At 52.4% G+C, this 24917-nt stretch overlaps 1 protein-coding gene across 2 annotated transcripts in view; it reads right to left on the bottom strand.

Moving 5' to 3' along the window:
- PRKCB (protein kinase C beta) overlaps positions 1-24402 on the bottom strand; it is a 74391-nt gene extending 49989 nt beyond the window's left edge. Inside the window, exons 1-2 of one of the 2 annotated variants that reach the window (XM_015876947.2) lie at positions 24095-24402; positions 23857-23888 (exon numbers count right to left, since the gene is read on the bottom strand). In XM_015876947.2, coding sequence (XP_015732433.1) covers positions 23857-23888; positions 24095-24264 — 202 coding nt within the window. In that variant the 5' untranslated portion in view covers positions 24265-24402. The remainder of the gene's footprint in view (positions 1-23856; positions 23889-24094) is intronic. The other variant, XM_015876948.2, reaches the window with a different exon arrangement.
- Between the last annotated feature and the right edge of the window lie 515 nt (positions 24403-24917).

The raw sequence follows: 24917 nt of genomic DNA, 5'->3' as shown, positions 1-24917 counted from the left end.
AGCCCCCAGCATCTGTGCTGAAGCACAGGGGGAAGGCCACTCGCTGCTCATTTATATGGCAGCCATTTTTAATATCCATTTTTGATTTAAAGGGGTTAAATATTTTGAGCCCAGCCATGCACTATTAGAAGGATTTGAGTACGTATGAACAAAACATTAAAAAGAGAAAAAAAAAAAAGTCTGCAGCTTTTATATGAAATACCAGGCGTGAATTGACAACACACTCTGCATGACAATGAACGTAATGAAGCCAGGCGGGATGAGGAACATCAATCATCCTCGGCAATAGGATAGGTGTGGGTGGGGAAGGGGCCGATGACTGCATTAAAGCTCAGGTTGGGGAGCGATCTCCAATCTCACACTGCATGAGACGTAAACACCCGGAGCCGCGCTCTGACCGTGGGCAGGGGCACAGCTCAGGCAGCTCCTGTACTGCAGACATGGGAACGAGCTCCTGTGCCTTCCCTGAGCTTTTAAAGCCATAAAAGCTATGGGGAGCACAAACAGAGCACCCTGCAGCCTCACCCCAGCACCCCAAGGGAAGGCCAAAAGCTCCTCATGGAGTGGAGACCAGCGCCCAGCACTCACTGAGAGGCTGAGAGCGATGAGGGCAAAGCAGCCCACGTGTTCCCCGTGCACCCCATGTGCTCCCCCCACGCTCCCTGTGCCAGTGCTGCTTCAGAGACCCACGCACAGAGCAGGGGGAACCGAGCCCGCAGCGCGACTGCCCACACGTGGGCCCTGACAGATGCCCTGAATGAACGGGAGGGAAACAGACTCCGCTCTGCTCTTTAATTACAGCCAGGTGGCACATTGCCACAATACTAACAGGTAATTTTTCAAGCTGGAATTTGTTTCTTTCAACATTAACATCCCCCTAACCTGTTTCTCAAAGCACGAGCCAAGAGCCTCCATTACCGCAATGCACAGCCTCAGCCTGTGGGGACAAGGCTACAAGGAGCTCAGAGCCATGCCCAAGGACAAGGGCATGGGGACACTCTGGGCTTGGAAAGGACCTCTGGAACTCTCTCAGTTGAACTCCCACAGCAGGTTCCCTGCAGCAGATTGCACAGGGATGCATCCAGGTGGTTTGCTGTCCTCTGCTGAGCTCTCTCCCTGTCTGTCAGTACCTGGGGAGCCCAGCACTGAGCACTGTGTTCCAGGTGTGGCCTCCCCAGGGCAGAGCAGAGGAGGAAAGCACCTCCCTCACCTGCTGGCCTCACCACACAATGCAGCTCAGGGTCCCACTGGCCTTCTTGGCCACCAGGGCACACTGCTGGCTCATGGTCAACCTTTGGTCAACCATTGGTCAACCAGGACACTATTAGTCCTTCTTGACCAGCAGGACACCCAGACCCTTCTCCACAGAACTCTTTTCCAGAAGCTCAGCCCCCAGCCTGTACTGATGCATGTGGTTATTCCTCCACAGGTGTAGGATGCTACACTTACCTTTGGTGAATCTCATCAGGTTTGTCTCCCCACTCAGCTCTCAGCCTGGCACAGTCTTACTGGATGGCAGCTGCGTGATCAATTGTGGCCCCAAAGAACCAGATTAAACCATCTTAGAAATGAGTTCTGGTTTGGTACGAAGGTGCTGGGAGCTGCAGCAGCCCCAGAGGATCGACGACGAGCCTGCTGCAAAGCCTGGCCCAGGGCACACTTACACAGCCTCATGGTGCTGCCCTGTGCTGCTATGTTACAGATGGGCTCAATTAGAAGCACAGAGATGGAAAAGAGGCTTGAAAAAAACACCAAAACAAAACAAACAAAAAAACTACCCCAGCACATGACAAGAGAGAGAAGATCATTAAAAACTTGGCAGCCTCGTTTAACGACGGTGACCTGGTAATTTGATATTGTAATTGAAACGCCTGGGTTGGACTCCGGGGAGGAGGTAGAAACATGGCAAGGTGTCCCTGCAGGGTGGGAGTGGGCACTGAGGGGAGGGTGATCCCAGTGCATCCTTGTCACTGCACACACACAGCCCTCAGAAATGGCTGCTGGCTGGCTTTGAAGCCTTGTTTCTTGCTGTAAGAGCACATTAATCCTGCTCAAGGAAGATAAAAACTCGGTCCCTAAAGTGCTAATAATAAAATAACTCAGTTTAAGCTGAGTTTTGTCACTTATCTCCAAAGCAGAGAGGAAAACTTCACTTGCCTTTTTTCTTCCTCTTATCCCCCTCTTAAATTTGAGATGCTCTGAGCATTGTCTGGCATCCAGTGCCAGAGAGCAGGGTCATTAAGCAGCAGTACTCAGATAGCACTGCTGTTACTGTAGGCATGCAGGGAGGTGCAGAGGCAGCAGCTGCTCCTGGACCCATCCCCATTCAGGCACTGGGGTTGGTGGGTGTATGTGCCTAAATGAGTTGGTGCCATATGAGCCTGTCCCATACACACAGCAGTATCTTCCTGAACTAGGAGCACTACTGAAGCCTGCCCAAGCAGAGAGCTTTCTCATGCCCACAGACACTGGCCAGCAGGCTTCACAGCTCTGATCCTAAAATTCATCTTTCATGGCAACAGAGTTTCAAAGACTGAGCTGCTTTTTACTTCTGAACTCCAAAGCAAGAAGAATTTATGCTGAACACATGCTACATGATAAAGTCATTTCCTTCAGATATTCCATATAGGGTATGGAGCTCACACATGAATGAGCCATTTCCCAAGCTCCCTTGGCCAGAAGTGCTGCTTTTATTCTCTGCTGACCTTCAGGAACACTGGGGCCAACCTCTGGGACCTCTCAGCCAGGTGGGTTATGGGCTGGAGTCTGAAATCAGCCCTAAAAGTGTAAAGTGGTCTTCAACCAAGACTAGACCACAAACACAGAGCTGCTGTGCAGTGAAGTTGGGGAGGTATTTACATATTGCATTTACATACTGCTAACGAGACAGCGCGGTCTTGGAGCATCTTCTCAGTCCCCTATACTTCTAACAAAAACAATGAAAAACCAGTCACCAAGCTTTAAATCATTCAGTCTGCTCCAAATGCAGGGAAACTGAGGAAAATTCACCTAAAACAACAGAACAGCACAGGTGGGTATTATTTCTCACCTCACATCAGAGCATTTTCCCAAGTGCCTCTAGGGTCCCACATGCACCCACAGGACACACATGGACCTCATTTCCCATCACATAACAGTACTCCCATATGAGCGAGTTCCTGTTTCACCTATCCAGCCCCACACACAGCTCAGTCCCAGCTGCCAGGCCAAACTTGCCCAGCATCCCCTGGCTGTGGGATGCTTCCCAGGGCCAGGGAAGCTCTTCCTAGAGGGGCTCTTTGGGAACAATGCAATGAGGCACCTGGGACTTGCTTGGCTGTGCCAGAGGTGTTGCACAGTCCTTTTGCTTTTCAGGAAGTGCAGAAATAACCATCATGAATACAACAGCAAAATATTTTCTTGGCCGATATAAAGATGGATGACTTCTCTGCTGCCTGTGGCTTATGCCAAGCATGCTGTGTCTTGCAAGGTTCTCTTTTCTCCATACAAAGCAATGTTTGAAGGGTTTCTTTTACCCCCAGGAAAGGCAGCGGATCAGTTTAAATACTGCAGAGAGCAGCAGCCAGCCGGGGTCCCCTTAACGCAAAGCTTCCTACAGAGGCTCTGTGAAATGCCGCAATCATGTTGCGCGACTGTGCCACAGCCCTTCCTGCAGCACTCCTTCCTGCAGAGCTCCCCGACCCCACACTCTGCATCTCCACACATAACCCAGCACCCACCAGCAGGAACACACAGCCCTCATTTGCCCTGACAGCACCGGGAGGTGCAGACACAAACTTCTCCTGACACGAACAGAGCTCCCCTGCACGTGGCTATCAGGAGCATGCAAGATGCTCCCATGATCCCTTCCAGCAGATCTCTGCCCCTGCCTCCTGCAGGCTGCACAGCCCAGGCAGGCAGAGCGTGCCACTCTGCACACACCTGCAGCCCCCTGGGGTGAGAAGGATGGCAGGTGGGCTGCTGCACCAAACCAAACACATCCTTCCAGCTCTCCCACCTTCCCCTACCCCAAACCATCCCATCTCATGCTGCAGAGCTCCCTATCCCACGGAACAGCAGAGAACAAGAGATGAAGCTCCTCCCTGCTCCTACCAGCCCATGGCATGGTGATGCTACCCAGAACCCACAGCCCCACTGCTCCCTCCTTCCCTCCCCCTCCCCAGCCGAGGTGAGCAGAGCACTGGACGTTATCTTGTTATTTCAACCACTTCCTCCTGCCATGCTCCAGCAAAGAGCAGAGGTTCATCTCCAGCAGCTCTGAGACACAGCAGGTGTTTCCTTTGGTCTCTAACTCTGCAGCCTCGATAACACCAGGAGGTCCCATAGGGGACTGTGGGGCCCAAAGCTCTGTGGTTGCAGCTCCCTCCCAGGACCCTCCATGCCCCCATGAACACCCCAGGTGAGCAGAGAGCAGGCTGGGAGCAGCTGCATGATGGCTCAGCAGCCAGCAATAAGCTTGAAAATGTTCACCAAGTCCATTTAAAATGGGGAAAAATAATATATTAAAGCAGAGAGCCAGCAAATTGCAAACAAAAAGGCCACAGCTCTACTGAGCAGAAGCACCAAGTGCCTCAATGAGCCCTGGGCACACCCAGGCTCAGGGAACAGCTCTGCCCTCAGCTCCCAGCTTAGCAAAGCCCTGCTCCATGGCTCCAAGCCGACCCCCAGCCAGGAGAACAACTGCCACCATTGCCCCTATCGAACCCCATTTTGCATTGTTAAATGCAAGAACTCCCACACATTCTGTACTTGGACAGCTGATTTCCTTGGAAAGTCTGCAGGGCTCTGTGATATGGAACCCTTCCTCCCACCAGGAGGTGAAAGGAAAGCTGGGGTGGGGGGGGAAGGCAAAAAACCAACAAACTCAAGCCTAACAATTCGGAAATTTTCCACTCAAGGGTGTTGGGGGGAAGTTAATTATCAAACACAACCATATCACAGGGGAGCACACAGTACTGGGAGCACAGGCAGCTCAGACAGGGGAATAGCAGAGCACAGCACAGAGACACCCAAACTTCATAGGGCAATGTCAGGGGGTCACAGGTCCCTTGGCAGGAGGAGGCTCCAGAGACAGGCACTCCTGCACAGCATCCCCACACACCCCAGTGACACCGCTGCAGGAAGGGATGCAGATTACAGTTTTTTGTTGGTTTTCTTCCCTTGAAAACAGGCCATTATCTCATGACAGTTTGGAGCGCTATATGTTATTACACAGCAACATGACTGCCTTTAAGACACTCAAAGGGCTGCAGCTGGCAGGATCTCTCGTGCACTTGGCACTCCTTTTGATGCTATACAAATAAAGTATTAAAACACCATTTCCAGCATGAAGGTACGTCGCATTTGCTTGCTGCTCTCTGTGCAGAACTGCACAGCACGGGGCTCTATGGATGCTGCAGGAAGGGCTGGGATTCAGCACAGGGTCTGAACCCCATGAGGAGCGGTGGCTGCAGCACAGTGGTGGTGCAGGGGTGTGTGAGCATGGAGTGAGGTCGGCGGAGCCAGCAGCAATCAGACACTGCAGTATCACATTAAGGGAAGCACCCACAGCACGCTGCTGTGGGGGAGGGAAATCAGATCAGAGGGGATTTTTGTTCTGTTTGTGTTTTGCTGTAGCCCTCAATGGCCAGGGTTGTTCAAAACCTACTTCACAAATAAACTTCATCAAGTGATGGATTGGAGCTGCTTTTCTTGGGCAGCAGTCCTACACGATTACATGGCACTGTGCTCAAGTAGAGTGTTATCTGGGCTGCCAGCTTTTGGATGGGAGAGAAGAGTCCTTTTATTTATATGGAGCTCTGCAAAGAGCCTTCCTGGCTCGCTTTCCCCTTCCATGTCCCTACCGGCCAATAGGACTACATTAATGTTTACAATATGGCCTACTTTTTAATGCAGCTCTGTCCCGGTGAAAGAAGCCATTTGCATTTTTAATGGGATTTGGATAAGCAATTCCACCCATGCACAGAGCATGGGCTCCTCCACCCTCCATCCAGCCCTGCTGCTACCAGGGGCAGCCCCACACCGAGGGGTGCAGCTCCATGTGGCCATGAGCTCCTGCAGTGCACAATGCCTGCAGTGTGCTCAGCACCATTCCTGCACCCCTACCACCCTCAGCACAATGAACACAGCCCTTCCCAGCCAGCCCAAAGGCAGCTTTACAGCCATTGGTTTTATTAAACTAAAGCAATGAAGGAGAGAAAACCATACACACGAACCCAAAGGGAATCATAAAAATATTTAAGCTTGCCTAAAATTTCTTTTGGCTGCTACAAAGCACTCCATATAAATGAGATAAGGCCTATCAACGATAAGTGCAGAGCTTGGTTTTGATGGTACTACTGCAGTGGGTCCCTTCCATCCCATTCACTCTCCACTGTGCCATCCCTGCAACACCACCTGAGCTGCACAGGGCACCCTGCCATGCACCCCTGCACCCACACTGCAGGAAAGCCACAAACGTCTCCAATGCTGCCTCATACAGCAGCCTCCTTGGTACCTCTGTGTAAGAAACGATGCTTCTGGGAGCAAAGGGCTGCACAGTAATATAGGTGCCTTGGGGATAAGGAGCACCCAGGTACCTGCAGCAGCCAGGTGGTGCCCCTAATACTGCTGCAGACACCCGGCTGTGTGTGCTGGGAGTGCTCTGAGTCCTCCTTCCAAACAGACTGTGTTTCTGAGCCCTCCTCTCACTCTGCCTTCCAGCCCTACCCACAACAAGCAGTGCCAGCCCTTTCTTGCTCCTCATCCCACGACCCACTTGCTGTGGGTCTAGGCCATGGCCCCAGCACCCCACAGCACTCGCAGCACCACAGTGCTGGCTCAGCCTCAGAGATTGACAGCTGCCTGGGGGCGGCTTTCCATGCCTGATGCAGTAATAAATATTTGGAAGGATTTGTTATTTTGTATAAACAGTACCAACATATTGCACAGGCTCAGCTGAAGAGCTGCTCCTTGCTGCCAGGCTCCCAGAGCCCGCTCGACCCCAGCACCCAGATTGCTGCTAGTGATGCCAGGCTCAGCCCAAGCTGCACATCCTGCCTGGTTTACAAGGGACATTGCACACAGCTTTTCAACCCAGAAGCAGCACGGTCCCTCAGCAACATGCTGCACTGCACACAGGCTATTTATCTTGGAACTGATGCATACTGAAGCTACAGAAAAGGAAACAGGTTCAGCCTAGGACAGCAGATTCATTTACCAGCCACCCCCAGGGAAGCACTTCTCTGCCCTTCAGACTCCAGAGCATGAAACACACACCCACCAAAAGGTGTTTCCCAAAAAAATTTGTCTGTTCTACACTCTGCCAGGATTTTAATTCACTGCAAACACAGATCTCAAGCAGAGTGTACGTAGATGGTAGAGTCCATTCCTCATTGCACATTATTCTGCTACATCACCACTCCTCAGCACTCCATGATCTTCCTCCTCTGTCACTGCTAAGCAGTGCTTCTCAGCAGCAGTCCAGCATCATCCCCACCAACCTCAGCAACATCCATAATAATCAGGTTAGAATTCTATTTCATTACAGCGTTGTTCTAGATGGCAAAGGCTGAACCCAGGATATCCCTCTGGCTGATGGGATCATTTCTCATGCAGCATCTCCAGGTGGGCAGCTGCCACCAAGGGGATGGGGCTGCAGGGCTCTGGCTGTGCCTCTATACTTCCTAACCACACCACTGCCACAGGGTCAGAAAGCAAGAGCCAGCTCCCAGGAGCAAAGCACTGCGAGTTCTCAGAACTGAAGATGAATCCCTCTTCCAGTGTTATTCCTCTGAAGTTGTAATAGCCGCTCAAGTGTGCCAAGTTCAAGAAGAAGCCAAATTATTCTCAGTTTGGCTGATGTATCTGAGGAACAATTCTTGTGAAGTTGCTCGCTCCATTATTAGAGCAGAATTTGGCCTACATAGAATCCCACTGATGCTTGCACAGGCTGCTGACAGTCCCTCTTGGGACCAAGGAACATTCTGGACAACTCATGTTAAAACCTCTAATGTAAAGGAACTGCCAGAACTGTGATCACCATCTCCACTTTCATTCAACCTTAGGTCTAGCAATGAATCATTTCATCTTGTTCACAGTGCTGTGCTGCCATGACAGCCCAGAGCTTTTCCACCTCCTGCACCCCCTGGGCTCTGGGCTGGGTGCTGCCCTATGGCTCCATAGGGTACAGCACTCAAAGAGTGCCCCACCTCAGCTTGGGTATTTGGAACAATTTCCTCTCTGAAAGAGCAGTCGAGCACTGGCACTGCTGCCCAGAGAGGTGGTGGGGTCACCATCCCCCAGAGGTGCTTCAGAGCTGTGGAGATGCAGCACTAAGGGATGCAGTCAGTGGGCGCAGTGGGATGGGGTGGGGTTGGGCATGAGGATCTCATAGGTCTTTTCCAACCTTAATGGTTCTTTGATTCTGTACTTGTCACCTGTGCTATAAAGACAGCACTCCCACCTCTGGTGGTTCTAAAGAAAACCATCCCAAATACCGATTGATGCAAGATTGGAAGCCAAAGCGTTCTCTATGGCAACCCAAAAGGTCTCAATTATCCATGCAGGTGGCACTGAGAGCAGCCCTGAGGCACAGGGCTGGTAAACTCAGCTGCTGATAGGAGGTATTGAGGAAGAATTCTCATTCAACTCTCCAGAGTTCAGGCAGCTCTTTCATTAGTGAAAGATATTCCTGAGCTCCTTGCACAATCGGAACGACCATTATATGCGCAACTTAAACCCATCTGAGTGTCTTAACTGGTGGGGAGCTGGGAGGAGAAGAAAGAATTAAATCCGCATTCAAACACAAGAAAGCCCGTTCCCGTAGCAACGGCAGCATTTGCGGAGGGCTCTCAGACACAGAGGTATTTGGCACGTGGATTTCTGCCCGTCTCTATCATTCATAGGACATGGCAAGGAGAGGTGGAAGCAGAGTGTGCCCACATTGCCCCATGCCTCAGGGTGGCTGGGAAGCAGGGTAGGGCTCCAAGAAAGGGCACAAAGATAACCACACTCTGAGCTCCCCCAGCAGGAGCACCCATCCCACAGCAGCACTACATGCAATCCATGTCCTCGTGGCGTTGCACCAACCCAACATCACCACCGAGCACAAGCATGTCTTCTCTTGCACATCACCACGCAGCTCTGCTACATGGCAGCCTCAGACTGTGGGGAAATGAAGGGTCTTGTAGGGCACTGCCAGACTGCAGAGAGAGGCTCTGTGCAGCCCCAGGCTGGAGGAAACCACCCACGCACCACCAATACCTACAGGAAAACCTCTTGCGCATTTCACTGCCTGTCTCCAGCAGTGAATCTGCAGTGAGGATGACTTGAAGCAAGAAAAAAAATACTCGAAAGAGCAACCAGGAGGGAAAGCTGCCATGCTGCTGTGGGCTGCACCAAAACTTCCTCTACACAGCAGCGTGGCGACCAGCTTGCCCTAATGGGGTCCCCCAGGAGCCACTGCTCAGCTCACGCACAGAAGGTCCACAAAACCAACTTCACGGCTGGTGCAGAACTGCTTCACACCCAAAGCTTGAGGCTGCACCAGAGCATCACAGGGAGGGTGCAGTCCCAGGGGAGAACTGCAGACCTGAGCAGTTGAGGGGAACAGGCACAGCTGAAGGAAGGGGAAGCGGCAAAGACCAGCAGAACTTGGCTGTTATGGGGCTTCTGCACCTGCTCAGCACCACTGGCAGCAGGATGGGGAATAAAGGCTGTGCATGGAGCACGGCAGTGTCTGAGCAGCGTCCTCTGCTGGGACTAGGGGCAGATAGCCTGCCCTCATGTCCAAGGGAGGATGGACCAAGCAGAAGGAGAGCAAAGGACAGGAATGCACACTGGGTACCAGAAGCATCCCTATCTACAGCCTTCAAACCAAAGAGCAAAGCACAGCTCCAGCCAGGAACCCTGTGCTGCAGCACGGCACTAAGGGCCTCTGCCAAGGGAGAAATCGTGGCTGCTTGGCAAAAGAAAAGCCAGGGACAACACCCACAGGGGGCCATCAAAGACTGAGCGTAGTCCAGCTGCTACATCTTGCTGCAGGACTTCCTGGAGCAGAGTGCCTGGGGTGCCTTGGCTCTATGTGGCACAGTCCCTCAGTGACAGGACAAGTGGGACACGCTGCCAACACCAAGCAATGCTCATGTTCACAATGGTTAGTGAGAACCTTCAGGCTTCAGAAATAACTTGGGGAAGCGATACTACAGGTCGTACCCAGGCACACTCTGCACTCACTGGTCTCCCACAAGAAGAGCAAAGGGACGGTGTCAGTCTGTGCTGGAGCTCTTTCCTTCACCATTGTGCACATCCTGGAGCAGAAGCTGCTGTCCATGAGCCCCCTCCACGCTGCCTCAAGTACAGCCTGGCCTCAGCTTCCCCAGAAACACTCCCCTGAAGGTGGACCCACACACTAGAGGAACAAACTGCACCAGGGCTGTGCAATGCCATCTTCCCTTGGTTTATTTTCTGTTCTTCTGCCTTGATATGAAGTCATGCGTTTGAGTTATCAGAGAGCTGGAAGTGAGTCAGCACAGCAAACCACAGCCTAAGAATGTAACTAATTAAAACTATTCACTCAAGCCAGCATGCTCCAAAATACTCAAGACCCTAAAAGAAGCCAAATGCATTAGTTGGGATACAGCAAGAAGCCCTGGTATGCAGCTCCTGCCCTCTGCAGCAGGTAGTTGTAGGAAGCAGTCTCACCTCAATACAACACTCAGGGCTTTGCTATGATGGACCATGTTCCTCAATGGAGATATTTTGAGCTTTGCTCCAGCCTGCGCGGCTGCAGAACTCACAATGTGTGAGGATGGCACTTGCTGCCCAAATCCAGGGGTCAGAACAGGGCTTGCTGCTCCCCAAACCTACCAGATATGGGGCAGAGCAGCAGAGAGACGCGGCAGATTTTCACCTCTTGTGTGAATAAAAAGCATTTAGTTAAAAAACCCTCTACAGCAGAGAACACTTTCTTTGCACAATGCAGATGAAGTATGAGAGCATGAAGAGAGCCAAGCAATGGACAGTGCTGCAGCAGTGTGGTGCAGTGGCAGCCTCCAGCACAGCCCTGCAGGGCAGATACTATCTGACCCCAATGCACACGATAACGAGGAGCGATGCAGAACGCTGACTTGTGAGAACAGAATTTTAACACCAAAGAAACATCACACACGGATGCTGAGCGCTCCCACATCATTCATCTCCCTCCCTAATCAAGGGATGAAGCGAGAGATCCAAGGCCCTATAATGAATCTATTATTTAAGCATGCGGTAAGACCCGGGTTATGGTAATAAACTTTGACAGTAGCTAACTAACCATCCAGCAATGAGCACTGCAAAAATAACATCAGACAATTAAACAGGACTCCTAAAAATAGCCCACCCGACCTGCTGCCACCACCAGCCCCAGCTTTCCCTGCAGAGGAGCTGCTGAAGTGGTGTCAAACCTCAAAATATTTCAGCTTGCAACTGAAGCAGTGCAGTTTCTGCAGGTGACCCACCCCTTCCTCAATCCAGATAGCTCAGATCTTCACAGAAAGATCTCGTCACATGGCAGGCCAGAAACAGAAAGAGATGGATATTGGTTGCAGTAACAACAGAAGCGCTGGGAAAGGCTGCAACAAAAACAGGACTGCAGCAGCTGGAGCCTGCACACGAGATGCGCTCACCCCAGAGGATAAGGAGCTGGAAGCCTCTGGGGTTGGACTATCAGGACCAACAGTACCTGGTGCATCCTGAGATGGGCTGCAGGACAGCCACACTCCACATGTGTTGCATTGCTGCTACTTGTCAGGATGCTGAGAGTCAGGATCGCCTCCGGGAGCCTCATACAATGGGTGTCATTGCCTCCAGTTTTGCAGTTTATGCATTTCATTGCTTCATGCAGGAGGCAGTTTGCAGGGCTCTGGGCTTGCACCAAATGGAAGGTGAGCTCTGAGCCCGGTGCTATGTGGGTGCTGCTGGATTGTAAGGGCCAACAGGGCACCGCATGCAGCATGGATGGGATCAGTTTGAATTAGAGCAGGCAGACAAGTGCACAGTGCTGCAGAAAAGCACCATAGTTCATAAGAGCAGAAGTAGAAGCCCAGGCTCTGGGCAGAGCTCGGAACACAGCATGGTGGGAGGTAAAGTGGGCCAGCTGAGCTGCATAGCCAGGGGATCTGCTAAAGAATCCTCCCAGTACCCAGTGCAAGGGCAGCACACTCCACTGATGCTGTGATGGGAAGGCAGAAAGATAAGCCTTGCCTGAGGGACAGCAGCGAATGGCTGAGGACTGATGGTGCTATGGAGAACAGCACAGCACCCAGAGACCTCACAAGGGGACAGCAGCAGCACCCTGCACTCCTCCCTCATCTCTTTCATGCAAGCAGGGCAACATTGCATCCATCTCCTCCTGAAATCACCAATTTGACAACAGTGGGATGTTCTGTGACAGTGCAGTTGAGATCTGTGCCTCAGAAATGGGACACTGCAGGAGCACCAGGCTCAGGTTCACAAGACTCCCCAGTGGAACTGCTCCTCTCTGTGCAGCTCCCATACAGCAGGGCTGGACAGCAAATAAAACCCAAACAGGACAAGAGCTGAATGTGCAATGACCCAATCAATGGGAACAGCTGCCTCAGCTGGCAACAGTCCGCACAAGGCCACTGCAGACCCCACAGTCTCTGCAGCAATGGGAAACAAGAGGCACGTTCTATATCAGCATCCATTGGCCCTCACATGGCAGAGGAAAAGCACATCAAAACCAGCAGAAGATAAAGAGAAATTTAAATATGAGCAGCAAGGGGACATTGCAGACACCTCCTTCACTATAACCCAGCAACTGTGCAGCAGCCACTTCAGCACAGATGCACACATGGCCTCTGCTGCCCTGCAGGGCTGCATCCTTGCCCCAGAAGCTTTGTGAAACATTGGGGATAAAAGAAACAGCATGACTGACCCTGCACTCCTGGAAGGTTCCCTGAGTCTTGTGCTAAACAGGTGGGCAGTAGCAGCCATGCAAGAACATGGGCCATCTCCATAGCCAGGTCATGGACCCGAGAGAGACTGCATCACAGCACCGCTCCATGGGATACAGCCCCACAGCATGCTCACTCGCTGTCACTCCTAAAGGCAAAAGCTTTAGCACCCCATACAAGTCAGCAGTGAGCTAAGAGCTATTATTTTAGGAGTCTCCATCTGGACCCATTGCAGCATCTTGCAGCTCTAATTTAGGGCACAGAAGGACGCAGGAATGACTGCGCCTCCATCCCAGCCCCACGGAGCACTGCAGGGCTGAGGTACACACGTGGCTGCAGGAGGCCTGAAAGCAAGGACAGCATGAGCCCCCTGAATGCCCTCAGGGAATTCACTGCTTTAGAGGTGGTGGGAAATGCACTTTGTGCAAAGAGAAGAGTGCTCTGGGGAGATGCCTTCAGCCACTGCAGTGGGAGAAAGCACCTCACACTGTGAAGCCGTGCAGCACGCAGTCACATCTCAGAGGAGATGCACAAGAGAAAAGCATTGAACATGGAGCTTCTGCCCCACCAAACAGCTGGACCAGCAGCTACAAGCACACCACACCCAACAGCCAAGAGTTGTTTTATCCCCATACAGGATCACAGCTGCATCCCATACCCACAGCACTTCCTCTGGCACCCTCTGCACAAGGAAGAATGCAGAACTCCCCTGTGCCTCGCACCCCTCCGCTTCCCTCTTGGGAAGTTACCAGCTCCACCATGTTATTTTGAACCTCTCTAAGCACTGACAGAACACTGGGTGCTCACATGATTTTCCTCTGCTGTTTTCAAGAAGTACTTCTGTTTCGCTCTGACATGGTGGAAGGGAAACTGCAGTCAAGAGGTGAGGAGGGAGGAACTTACAGCAGAGCTGCTGGGGCGATGGGTGCAGGAGTGGGATGTGCAATGAACAGCCACCAGCCCTGGGAACTGCCCTGCAGATGGGCAGCACTTCCCCCCCCCCCACACACACACACTCCTTTTGTGAATGGGAAGCACCTTCCAACCCTTCCAGCTGGGCCCAGGGAAAGGGGAAGATTTGAGTTACAGAATTGCTAACTTACAGGGGATTATCAAGAGGAACCTGCAACGCAAAGGGTACAACAGAACCAACAAAATATCAGTTAGCACAGGGATGGGAAGGGACTGAGTGGGTTCTGACTGTTCTGCAGCAAGAGGCAGAAATAGATGCAGGTCTGTGCCACCCTCAGCCAGGAATGTGGCACCAGCACATGGCTACACAGCTCCTTTTGCTGGCTCTACAGAGAAGAATCTAATGGCAATTCATAAGCAACTGCTGGATTCAGTATTCCTTTACAAGAATCACAGCCTTATAATTTCTGCAATTAGAAAGGGAGTTCTTCTTCAGTGATCTAAAATAGAAGTTTTTGTCACAAATTACTGGCTTTCATTCCCTTCATACCTGAGCTTAAACTGAAACTTAAATGGAAATTTACAGGAGAAGCAGAAAGTGAGTCAGTCTGCCCTTCGCAACAGTCATTTATTTTCATCCTCCTGGACTCAGATAATAGTAACAGCGGAGATAATCACCTTCTTCAGAATTCCCTGCAAGATGGGGAGTGGGCTCTGCACGTGCTGTGCAACAGTGCAGCCCTGGGATGCTGCAGGAAGAGCACCGCTGTGCTGCTCACACCGGGCACCTTCCTGCAGGCACTGCTCACACTGCTGTTACCCCACATCTCCTACCCACACAGTAGCTCCATCAAGGTGGCTGAGGCAGATCCCAATGGTCCCCTCCTGGAGCCATCAGCTCACAGCCACAAGCTCTGCTCTTTGTGCTGTCAGTGCTCCACGAGCAGACGGCACAGCAGGAACAGGTTCACAGAGCGCATCTCAAGGTGCTTTGCTGTCACCCAGCAGCAGAGCTGATTCAGAAACACACTGCAAAGCCTCCCCCTGCCCTGATACAAGCCTGTGAGCTGTCGGGTCAATAGGGGACTGCTGGTAGGGAAAGAAATGCTTCTGGGTATATAATAGGGGAGAATTTAATTCTGCTCCAAGGTTGGGAGAAGCAAGCCATTTATCACACAGCCTCTGATGACAGCACTTGTCCACAGCCTGGATGAGAGCTCTTCCCTTACAGTAGAGGGAGAGCGACAAAACAAAGGAATTCAGACTGAATCGTTGGGCATTGAAACACATATTCTGATAGAAGGAAGAAATTTCAACTGCAGAGTTTGAAGTTACTTTAGCAAAGATTCCCTGTAAGGGTTTGGTACTCAACAAAAATGCAAATCGCCATCATGGTTTCCTAAGCAAATGAGCTATTGTTACGTTTTTTTCCAGTCCAGCATCCTGCTCTGAAGATCTGATAGCAGCCCTACTGAGCAGCTGCTAATTACAGCCTCTCCTCCTGCCAAAAGCTCAGTCCTAAAGCCTCCAGATGACCCAAGGAGAGAGACTTCATCCATCCCAAAAGGCATCAGGTCAATGGCTCTGCCATAACCTCTGCCACGGCCACACAGCTGCCCACACTGTGCCTGCTGCAGGCTGCTGCCTTGCACACACCCCACTGCCCTCAGCCACAAAGCACGAGGACAAGCTCAAGGACACCTCTCCCACCAGCAACCTGCTTCTGCAGGCTCTGTATTGCAGCACCTGGCTCCACTTCCACTGCGCAGCCACCTGCAAAATGGAATGCCCCTGCACTGGGAGGGGATGGCATCAAGGAGGTCACACAGGGGCAGGAGGCTCTAGGACACAGTGCTGGGATCTGGGCAGCTCGAAGGATGCCTGCTGGGCTGTGGGATGACTGTGGCTGAGGCAGGGAGAGCCCCAGCAGAAGCACTGCGCTCCGCTCCTCGCTGCCGTGAAGGTCACTTTGTGTCACCCAGGAGAGCTGCACACAGCTGCCACAGCCCTACAAGCCTCATTTCCAGGAGCCTTTGGCCCTGAGGCACTTCTCCATCAAATGAATAAGATGCATTTGAAAGTCAATGGGCTGAGCTATTGGAGCTGGCCCTTAGTTGCATGATCACAGACACAGGTGAGCTGCTGCCCTGGGCAGGTGAGGGTACAATGGGGCTCTGCTCCAGCCCCCAGCTCCCATCCTTACAGTTGTGCTGAGTATCAGCACTCCTTGCTGCAATGCCAGCTGCTGCACAGAGAGCTCTGAGCTCCGACCTGCCCCCAAGCTGCTGTTCCACCAGGCTCATCAGGCACCGCTGGAGTGGATAACCTCTCCTCCGAGGGCATGCTCCTGAACAAGGAGCTGAAAGGTGGCAATGAAGCATTAACCCTGCCGCAAAGCTAACCTCCATCATGATGGGGCAGAGGTTGCATCACAGCACAAATGGCTTCCAGAGCTCACACCAGCCATAAACCGCAGCTCAAAGGGTTCTTTCAAGCCATGCATGAACATCCCATCAGTAGAGAGGACAGTGAACCAACAGCACTGACAGCACCCAAGCTTCAGGAACACAGCACATGGCACTGCCCCACCTCCCACAGCTGGGCAGGGGTTCAGACACACCCAGGGCTCAGCCCCCTTCACTTCACCTCCTGGGCCATCCCTCTTTGCTTGGCTCCCTCAAGGCAGCAGTGAGTTACAGAGCATTTCCAAATATTCTTGAACTAAGCAAAAGCATTAAGCGTAACAAATGCAAAGAACGAATAAAACCTAAAAACAAATTACTCAGCCTCTTCGGGGAGGCACAACATTAACGATCTTGACAAGCCCCATCATTTTGCTTACGAGGCAACGCTAGAGGTCCCAGCCAAGCAGCGCACCAAGATGGAACAAGCTCTGAATCAGCCTCTCCCCAAACCACGGCGCCGATAAAGGCGGCAGAGCTGGAGACGCGGTAAATAATGACTTTGCACTGCGTCAGGAGCTAATCCACTCAGTGATGCAAATTTCATCCGTGGGCCACTTCCCCCTCACTCCGGCTTCTCACTGATCTTCCAGAACAGCCTTCGGATGATTCCTGCCTTCACGGCGATGTCACCAAGTTGCACTGAGCCATTCACCAGCGCCAGGACGACTTTCCCACCTCTTCACAGCCGCACGCTCTCATTCTTTGGCTATAATTAGAAACCATGAAAACGCATTGTTCATGCGCTGAGTGTGGCAGCCCGGCGATATGCTGGCTGCTCGATGTGCTCTCTGAAGGTGAAGCGATTCCTGCATGGCAACGGAGGGACCGACAGGCACAGAGGCCGAGGCATCACAATGTGATGAGGACAACTGAAGCCGATACATAATAAGACTCCCAGGCATCCTGAGCAGCCAGCTGTTGCCATTGCCTAAAAGCCCATCTTGCTCAGAAGACCCCTCGTAGAGCCCCAGGTTTTGACTTTGCCTCCCCAGCCACCCCCCACAAAGTAATCCATTTTTTTCCACCTGCTTGGAGCAGGAGTTTATTCCTCTGAGGAGTCAGCACTTCCAGGCAAAAAGGAAAGTTTGCAGATAAACTGCATCTCTGACACCTCCTCTCCATAATAAATAAATAAAAAATCTCCAAACCTGCAGCTGGCTGTAATGGGAGCTGCACTGCAATACACCTGAGGGCAGTGAACCCCAAACCTGTAGGTGCTGTGCTGTGTCACTGCTGGGTCCTTTGGCAAGCACTGCCTGCACAGCCAGGGTCAGCAGCAAGCATCGCCTGCCTGGCACATTTAAACAAGATACATAAACCTGACACAACAGCCAGACCAAATATGGAAGCAAACTGAGCCAAGGAAATGCAGCTCCAATGCATCTGATGCCCAAGTGCAGCAGAAAGGCTTGGGTTACACTGCACTCATCCTATGCTACAGACATTAAATGCCAGAAGCAAGAGGTTAATAGGTTATAGGTGCTCCTCTCAAAGCAAGTGGACTCAGTATAGCTCTGGAAATACGGGACAAGCAGGGCAGCTCTGAGCAGTGCAAGAAGCAGCCCAGTCTCTCAGAAGCCCTGAGCAGGGCTGCAGATAGGCTACAGGTCAGCCACAAAGCATCACCCAGACAGAGCCATGTGGCTAATGCCTGCACACTGCCCATCAGCTGCAAGCATCCTGCCTGGGCTGCAACGTGCCTGCAGATCCATGCGTGGGGCAGCTGAGCTCAAGTGTGCCCAGCGGCAAGAAAAAGCATCGTGTCCTCATTAGCAGCAATTATGAGCACCAAACAGGAGAGCAGCAATTGCTGCACCCCACGCCTGCCCAGCCTTGGGCAGCTTCCAGGAGAGAGGCTCTCAGTAAGCAAGAAGAGGAGCTAGCTGCCTTCCAGGAACCGCTTCCCAGGAAGAGGAGCACCAAATTGCAACTGAAGCAGCTGCGGGAACGGCCCCAAGGCAACGTGCGCTGCAGACCCACGTGCAGCCAGCAGCCACCCACCCCACAGCACCCCCACACTGAGAGGCTGAGCATGGGGAGCTGCAGGAAGACAGCTGCCACTGCTGTGTGTGTGTGTTTCCCTCGAAGGGAAATGGGATCAGCTGTCGGAAGCAATGGGGAGAGCAGAGTCACTGCACTGACCCCATCCGCGCTGCTCATGCTTCCTCTTGCAGCAACGAACAGCCACATAATCCTCAGAAGGAAAAAGACAGCTGCTGGTGAGTTGGTGGTTTAATGGCACAGAATTCAGGTGGCCAACCCAGAATATGTTGAGCTTATTTTACTTTCTGATGGAGAACAAGGCTGAGAAACACTTGCAGACCAGAGGAGAGCCCAGCAGCACTAACCCAGAGCAGCCACAGTCCCTGGAGCCCCCAGAGCAGCTGTGCATCACCTCCACGCATTGCCCAGCAGCATGCAGCCCAGGGGCCTCCCTTCCTTCCTGTGCCCCTACTCCTCTCTCCCAGGGCTCTGTGGATGAGATGACAGCACAGCATGAGCTGAACAAGGTGCTGATTGTTTTGTTTCTTGTGGCACCACTTGGAATAGGTCTGCCCTGCCCTCACCTCACCCCTGACACAGGCAGCATGTTGAAGGCCATCAGACTGCAGTGAAGGATTTTGGCACTGGCAATGCAGTGATACCAGAACATGCTGATGGGAGCCCAAGGCTGCATGCACCAGGACAGCTGTGCACAGAGCCCTGCTGCTGTGGGCGCATTCGTTGCCCTTCTTGGGCTGTTTTTCCTCAGCACTCAGCCTTCCATCACGGCTCTTGAAGAAAACAAAGAACACACTGCCCAGAAAGCCCACAACCACTCCTCTCCCGCAGGGAGCTCATTACTCACCTTTTCTAAATGGCTCTAATTGATGGACTTTCAGAATAATGATTCATGGAGCCACACTGGAGGAATTAATTGCACAGCACCACACACCCCCTCTACTCCGTGCTGCCCTTCAGCCCGCACCATGCAACAATGGGAGCAGTCCACAACTGGGCTCTGGCAGGTCCAGTGCCCTGCTGAGGGCAATGCACAGGGCTAATCCCCTGCACCACTACCTTCTGCAGGAAAAACCCACCCAAACACTTATACTGGGTGAAATCCCATCCCTCCTGCCCTCACAAGCATCCCTCCTTGTTACCATGCCCGTTTGAGGCAGAACAAAAGACAGCACTACAACCTTTCCCTTCTGATTGTGCACTTTCCAATTACGTGTTGCAGGCAGTTCTGTCCTGAACTAAATAACGGGCACAGTCAGAAGTTAATTTCTTAGTCATGGTGCTCACGCAACTCCTTTGCTGATAAATCCGAAGTGAGGCTGCACAGCACTGATGAGTGTATCCAGCTTGATATTTTGGTCTGCTCAAATGTCTCCAGAGGAGTGAGAGCCCTGCTCGCTGGCTGGCAGGGCAGCAGCACTACCAAAAGGCTGGTGGGACTCCTCAAGCTTGAGCTCTACCCCTGCACTCACAAAACCCACACCAAACCTGAAGAGGAGAGATTTAAGAGGAGCTGTGCCTCCTGCCTTACACCAGAAATCCAACATACGTGGTCTAGTTCTGCTTTGCAGCCCTGGCAATTTTCTCTCAGAGGTCCATCTGCAGAGAGGGGGCCCAGCAAAAGCCTGCAGCTCCCTAGGAGGTGTCCCTGGGACAGAAGACCCACGCACAGCCCCACACAGCCACATGCAAAGTACCACCTCCAGGCACCATCACCCCACAAGCCCATGGGGCTGGAAGAATTCACAGGATCGTGTTCAAATGAGCCAGCAGGCACACGGCAGAGCTGATGCCATCTGCTGCAGGTCTCCTTAGGGACTGCCCAGGCACTGAAATCCCCCAGGAGGCTCAATTGCTATAGCAGCACCATCCAGAGACTCAAATCCTTTGCCAGAGCCCAGGGACCAACAGCTCTGCTTGCTTCAAACCTATGGTGCATGGAGCCATGGGGCTGGCTCAGAGTCCCCTCCCAGCCCCCACCAGCGGAGATACCCCAGGAAGGAAGCTGACCACTTTGTCGTCAAACTTTTAAGATCACTGTAGGATGATGGTTACCTTGGGAGATAAAGAAAAATCTACCATGCTAATTGCAAAGGGGGAGGGTGGAGAGAAACCACATCCACCGAGCAACAAAAATGAACCCTTCAGTGCTGTAAGGAGACACGGACAAGGCTGAAGGTATCAGTGATCCCTGCTGAACCTGATAGCTGTGGGCCAGGCTCTGCAAGAGGCCTCTGCCAGCCCAGATTTCCTGCCCAAACAACTCCCAAAAGCAGCTGAGGAAGGAGGCATCCAGCAAAGGAAAGAGAAGGATTATGGAAACTGACTCCATTCAGGCTGTAATGCTCATCTTAGAAGGAGCTCTGGTCACACAGCAACAGCGTGAAGGGGCACACACCTCCTATTTTCCCTTCCAGCTCAGTTTGATGCAGCCCTGCAGCAGCATCGACCACCTGGCACAGTGTGGGGGTCCAGCTCCCTCCCTCTCCCACAGCCACAGAGCACTCCCTGCACCACAGAGCACACTGCCATGCTCTGAGAATTGTACTACCACCATGAGACACACGGAAACCCTTCAAAATTATGTTTCCAATTTCTGCTGCATTATATAATTAGCACCATTTGTGTCGCAAAAGTAATTGCAGTAACATTTTTAATTAGTCTATTTGAACACTAACATTTCTCCACTGTGCATAATATGTTGACACGAAATTACTGGGTTTGAGGCAACTCTCAATGATTGGAGTTTGTTTTGCTTTTGTTTCTCCCTTGCTTCACGCAGTCAATAGCAGCACACGGCCGACGAGATGAACCCAGCCCTGAGCTGTGCTGGGTTTCACTGCAGTGGGTTTCACTTCCGTCTGGAGGGCAGCGAGGTTGGGGGAGGAAGGGGGGGTTGTAACAGCTGAGAAATACACAAGAAACACTCTGGGAGGAGGTGAGCCCTGCCTGACACCTTCAGCCACTCGGGCCTTTGTAGTGAGTGTTGTACCGAGAGCACAGCAAGAGAGAGCATTGGTGTTGGAGGGCTGGGAGACGAAGCCATGGAAGAAGGATGTGTGTATGGGACCAAGTTTGGAAAGCTTAGATTTGAAGGGTATTTTTGCTTACTGTGTCACTACTAGGGGGAAGGAAGTGAACAATATACCCAGAAAAGTCACTGCAGGAGATCCAAGCACTCATTACTGAATGGTGCCCTTCTATTCCCCTCCCTTCTCCTCTTAAGGAACCAAGATCCTTCTTTCCAAGATCTTTTCTACTTTGTACACATGAAAGCAGTAACAGATGCAGGTTATTTTTGCTTGTAACTGAGAATCACATTATGTGACTCTTCACCTCCCCACGAGCACCACTTCCCAGGCTCTGGGTCAGGCACAGCCCAGCACTGACTGCAGCTGAGCAGACCCTGCTAGCAGCACAGGTACCCTCCTTACAGCACAACCGGCACCCCAACCTACAGAGACTGAGAGCTGCCAGCCAACAGGAGAAAGGGGCCCCAAGGATGGCAAATAGGAATATTAACAGAAAAGGAAATGCTAACAGAGGTGGCAGCTCCCAGAAGCAGTACAGAGAGGAGACACAGAGCTCCAATTCTTGACAGCTTCCAGAGGTGTTCCCTTCAGATGTATTCAAGGATAAGAAGGAGATCATATACAAGGATAAAGAGATTAGCGAGCAGTTAGGTGGCATTTGCAGTATCCATTAGTATTTCAAGCTACAATGAGTCAGTTTCTGCAAACTTCCTGCCAAAAGTCACAAGTAATGAGCTAATTAACAATCTAATTATTGCAAATGCCCTAGAAAGAAATCAGGGCACAGGTGAAAACCTACTTAAGCATGGCAATAAGAAACAGCTTAGAAGCAAGACAGGCATGTGCCTTAGCGACATTCCAGCCATCTCTGCTAACAGAAGAATACAACGGTCGGGTGATTATTGAAGTTGAACTAAAGCTGTTCTCCTGTCTGTCATACCAGAATAACCTGGAAAGTGGTTTCTATGACAGAAGGACATTATGGACCACTCACACACTTTTGGCAGCATCACCGAGCACAGCACCACAATGGGAATCCTATGGTGTGATCACAGCCCAACAGCCTCCAGGAGGGCACAGGAGCTCTGTTCTGCCCCACAGCCAGGCACAGTCAGCTGATGGCCAACAGCTGTGCAATCAGCATCTCTGAGGCTGCCCTTATGGGTCCCATTCACTGCCTATACACTAGAGACAGATTTGATATCAAAACCCTTAGGAGTTAAGCCTCAAAGCAAATGCACAGTGACAGGTTTCAACAATAGTTCGCAACAGCTGAAAGACATTTAAAAAGGTTCGAATGATCTGACATTGAATACTGCAGGAAGAACTGAGCAAAAAAACATGAATTACACAGGGGGAAAGAACAAGCTCTGCCCCACCCGCAGATGACCCTCCTGCCCCCAGCCTTCCCTAGGGCACAACAGATTTCAGAGCTGCTGCGTCTGTACAAATATGCCTACCACCAGGCTGCACATGCCGTAAGGAAAGGCAGAATTAAGGTCTGAGTAAGACTAGGAATACCCACAGAGGTGTAAGATGCACAGAACTCCTCCACGCAGCACTGTTCCACTGCCTGTGTATGGAACCTTAGGTAGAGAGGAGCACTGCCCTAAGGAGCAGCATCAGGACAGGTTGCAGCATTGATCTTGTAGGTCCTTTCTAACCTTGTGATTCTATGATTCCTCTGCTCCCAGCACCAACATTTGGGGGGCTGAGGCATAAAACAGCCTTGGTGGGTTACCCAGGAACACGAGGCACAAGCAGGGTGTGCCAAGATGAGCTGTTCCCATGCTACTGAGTTAAACAGTGGTTTTATTCCTTAGCTAGGCATTCAGCCACCTGCCAAAACAAAGCTTTACCCCCAAATCCTCACTAGAGCAAGATGGCACAGCCAGCAATTACAAGGCTGAGCTGGGAGCCCAGGGCTGCAACCCCACACAGATGGGACCTGCATCCCCTCTTCCTCCTCCTCTCCTTTGCTGGGGATCTCACAGCAAGAGCCAGGCAGAGGAGTTACTGCAGCTTGGAATGCAAGGGCAGCCCAGAGAGCCCCTCCTGATCCCCAGCACCATCAGAACTAAGAACTCCACCTGTAGTAACCCAGCAGCTCTCACAGCACGTTTTGCTATAATGCCTCATTTTTCCCCAGCAACACAACGGAGCCATTGAAGTTCCCCAGCCTGCACAGCCACAGCCCCGCGCTGCTGGGCCAGCCGCCTGCCATTAACAAACCTTTACACATGAAATGCATTAAACGTATTAAAAATCATTAACCGCTCTCTGCCTTTTTTGTGTTTTTGTTTTGGGGGGTTGGGGTGGGGGTGGGGGAGAATAGGATTGCCTATGCAGCCCTCTACGCTCATTTTGGGGTGCCCAAACCCTACCTATGAGCAGCCCTAACGCAACGACCGTCTGCTTCGGGGGTTGGGGGGGGGGGGTAAGAAATGACGAAGCTGCTTCTCATCCCTGTCCCTGTCTCTATGCCCCGCGGCCCCGATGCGCGACACTCACCTTGACACTGGAAGCCCTGCTTGCCGAAACCCCTGCGGGGAGAGAGAGAGAGGCTGAGCGCCGGCACCGGGAGGGAGTGGAGGAACGGGAGCAGAGAGAGGAGAACGGAACGGGGAGAGAGCGGGGTCCGGGGGCGGCTGAAGGGGGTTCGGACCGGGGATGGGGATCAGGGTGAGGGTTTGGCGAGAATCGAGGTGGTTGTGGGGGGGGGTGGGGAAGGTAGGGATGGTGCGCTCACCAGATGAAGTCGGTGCAGTGGCTGCAGAAGGTGGGCTGCTTAAAGAAGCGCGCCGTGAACTTGTGGTTCTTCACCTCGTGCACGTTCTTCTGCCGCAGGGCTCCCTTACGGGCGAAGCGCACCGGGCCCTCTTCACCCTCGGGGCCCGGCGCCGCCGGCGGCTCGGCCATGCTGCGCTGCGGGAGCCGGGCTGGGCTCGGTTCGGCTCCGCCCGGCTCGGTTCGGTTCGGCTCCGCTGCGGGGCTCAGCGGCGCTCAGCACCTCTGGCTGCAGCTGTGCCGGGAGGCAGCGACACACGCCCGGCAGCGCCCCGCCCCCTCATCTACATATCACATCAGCCCCGCCCTTTATCTGCATAACAAGCTCCGCCCCTTAAGCAATAAACCCCGCCTCCATCTCGCCCCTCTCTCTGCTCAAGCCCCGCCCCCCATCCCCCCGATTTGCATAGTGATTTGCGTAGCGCCGTGTTGATGCGCTGAGTGGGCGTGGTCAAACGGGGCTCCGCCCACTCGTTGATTTGCATACAACACCTGCATCCCGGCGGGCTTTAGGGGCGCATCCTCTGCCCATGTCGTGCTATGGGCAGGGAGGGTGAGTGTGAGTGTGAGTGTGAGTGTGTGTGTGAGTGGCTGGGCTGTGGGCACACAGTAACAGTGCTGATGGTAACTGGGGTATAAGCATCCACAGGGAAATGCTGGCTTCAGGTCACTTGCAGGAGGCACCTACGCTGAGTGATGAATGCTTGCTGCAGGGCTGGCAAGGAGGCTGCTGTTCCCAAACTCAAAAGCTTTACAGAGCTAAAGCCAGGATCGCTTGTTCTGCC

Source organism: Coturnix japonica, chromosome 14, assembly GCF_001577835.2.
Source record: "Coturnix japonica isolate 7356 chromosome 14, Coturnix japonica 2.1, whole genome shotgun sequence".
Lineage (NCBI taxonomy): Eukaryota > Metazoa > Chordata > Aves > Galliformes > Phasianidae > Coturnix > Coturnix japonica.
Note: the sequence above shows the minus strand (reverse complement) of the source record. Positions and strands in the feature narration are given on the sequence as shown.